At 39.5% G+C, this 2,757-nt stretch overlaps 1 protein-coding gene across 1 annotated transcript in view; it reads left to right on the plus strand.

The window, feature by feature from the left end:
* Nucleotides 1-408: 408 nt before the first annotated feature.
* The window catches only part of pou6f2 (POU class 6 homeobox 2), a gene marked incomplete at both ends in the record, with an annotated part of 78,559 nt that continues 76,210 nt past the window's right edge, over nt 409-2,757 (plus strand). The window contains one exon of the mRNA XM_084456888.1: nt 409-586. Within this exon, the coding sequence (XP_084313014.1) occupies nt 409-586 (178 nt within the window). The remainder of the gene's footprint in view (nt 587-2,757) is intronic.

Genomic DNA, 2,757 nt, shown 5'->3' on the forward strand with positions numbered 1-2,757 from the left:
GTGTAGTGTTAGGGTGTGACCTGTGCTGTGTGCATTAATGAGTCCTCAGGGATTCGAGCATCACCTTTAAGGCTGTGGGGTATAATGTCAGAGCCATGCGATCCGTAACAGCTCTTCACCAGGCAGTCAGGCGGTAGTATCAGCGGGAGCAGCGGCAGCCGCAGATAAAAGAGAGAGAGAGAGCTGGGGAGAGGGAGAGGAAAGAGAGAGAGGGGGGAGGGAAGGTGGGAGAGTGATGAGTGAGCGATAGAAGGGGAGAAACGGTGGTAGAGGGAGAGTGAATAGGTAGCAGACAGAGAGACAGAGAGGAAGCCAGTGTGAGTGAGACAGAGCAGCAGCTCCTAAAGCCAGGTTGTTTTTTGTATCTCCCACCTGGGTTCCCCGTAGGCAGCTTCACTCCAGGATCCGATGATCACAGGGCAGTTGAGCAAGCCGCTGCTCTCCCTGCGCAGCGAGATGAGCGCGGCGGAGCTCCGGACGGCGGAGGACAAGGCGCCGGCGTCCCCGGACAGTGAGCTGAATGACGAGCCCCTGCTCCTGTCCTCCGAGCCCAACGACAGGGAGGACACTCCCAACAAGCTCTACGGTGAGTTTTCCAAGACACCTCTTTCTGTCTCTTTCCATCTCTCTCCATCTCTCTCTCTCTCTCTCTCTCATTCTCTCTCTCTCTCTCTGCTCTGGGGGCTAGCCGAGGTATCCTGGAGGAACTCGGAGAGGGCTCTGGCTCAGGGTGCCTCCAGGATAGGGGCTCTAACAGCAGATGTGGGAGAAGGTGCTGGAGACCGACTCCAAACTTAAGCTGAAGTGTCTGGAGGAGTTGAGGGAGTTAGGCTTGTCACAGAGCTGTCACATGGAGGGTACTAATTGGAAGTTGTGCCTTAATTTGAAGAGCTTTCAGGTGGCTGGTTGTTCTTTGTGTGGTTGTCTCTAAATTATTTATTATGATTATTCAAAATATCAACTGCTTACATAGTCCTTGATTAATGTAGATTTTCTCATGTATCGTGATGTGTTTCTTGTGAGGTGTTTCTCTAGTATAATGAGTGAAAATCAGTCAAGGGAACACTGATGTTGTCCAGCTAATTATGTGAAATGTGCCTTTAGGCATACCGTAGCCTGTTAGAAATGAAGTGTTTCTATTGCTTACATGGTGGGTTGGTGTGACAGACTAAATCATTTCTGCAACGTGACACTTTATTCATACATTTGGAAAAGAAACATTCATACTATCTACTGTAGCCTATGTCTGTTGTGTTTGTTTCTGGTGAGAGCTTCTGCAGGAGTTTGTAAAGTTTTTTTATTGTGTCATCACCATACAGTATATTAGTTCCTGCATTAGTAACATGCCAGGTGTTATATACTATAAAGATTAATTGCTAAATATGTATAATCAAGTGATTCATATTAACTATAAAATATATATGTAACAGTGTATTATATCACTAAGTAAAGCGTATTCTTATAAAAAAATTATATTTAGATGATATAATTATGATATAACAACAAATTGGAAAAAAAAACAATTCTGCTTCTGCAGTAGTATTCTGTTTAATCAGAAATGTCTTTGAATAGACAATTTACAGGACAAATTACATTTTTACCTCACCACATCCATTTTTTAATGGGTGAGGTTCACTGACAGCTGTGACCAAGTAAATGAATATGTCTTTGTTCATGAGTTAATTCAATGTAATAATTTAGGGCAGTTTGATTTAATCATAGGGCATGTTGATGAATCAATAAGGGCAATGAGGTTGAAATATTTCTCTCTATAATGAAAACATCAATGTCATTCCATTTGTTATGTATTAAATTAACATTTTCATTCAGTCAGGGTTGTAAAATATGAATCTGCTTGTGTGTATTAAGATATGAGTTTTGATGAATTGGCATTTGAATTTTCATTGATGTTTCAAAATGTTTTTTAACTCCAGTCATTCTTCAGTAATTTTTGGTCATTGCATGGCTACTTCAGTTTAAATTGGCTGTGTAGATTATTATCAACATTTCCACATCATGTAATATACAGTAGGTGTTTATATTTAAATAGTTAACACAGATAAGAATCCATGCTTTTAAACCAATGTTTTGCTTTTTGAAAAATACAAGTCATACAGTACAAGCATTTGTTTCTTTTTATACTTTAGTCAATAGTTCTGATTTGAATCATCTGAGCTATAATGCTATGGTACTATTGTGCTGTCAATTCTCTCTGTGACAATTCATGGTGTGTGTCTAGAGTAGTTAATGAATGAGATCATACATGTTAAGTGGTCTATTTAAAACTACATTTTATACTAAGATTCCGTCTTATCCAGGTTCTGGGCAATATGACTTTATTTGTTAACATCTAAGCATGCAGTAATGACTATGGGTCAGTGCATAGTAACAGGGCTTATGGATATGAATGTGAAAGATGATCTTACACTGTCTGGACCAACCTTCATTCATGTGTATACAGTACTATAGGCAATTTGTCATATCAATTATTTAAGGTCTAATTCACATCATTAAGAAAATAGCTTATTTTCGAATATGTTAAACATGAAAGAAACAATGCTGTTAAGTATTAAGTATTAGTATCTAATATTAGTATTGACCCTATACTTGATACTACAATGATACAGTGTTTTCACTCCAAAGCAGTGTCCAGCGACTTGGACAATGTGAGTTTGTAATTATGAGTGAATACAGACACTGTGGCCTTGCTCCTCTTACAGTAAGAGGCCTGGTGTCATAACAACAGAGCACAGAAAA

Source organism: Borostomias antarcticus, assembly GCF_949987555.1.
Source record: "Borostomias antarcticus genome assembly, chromosome: 2".
Taxonomy (NCBI): domain Eukaryota; kingdom Metazoa; phylum Chordata; class Actinopteri; order Stomiiformes; family Stomiidae; genus Borostomias; species Borostomias antarcticus.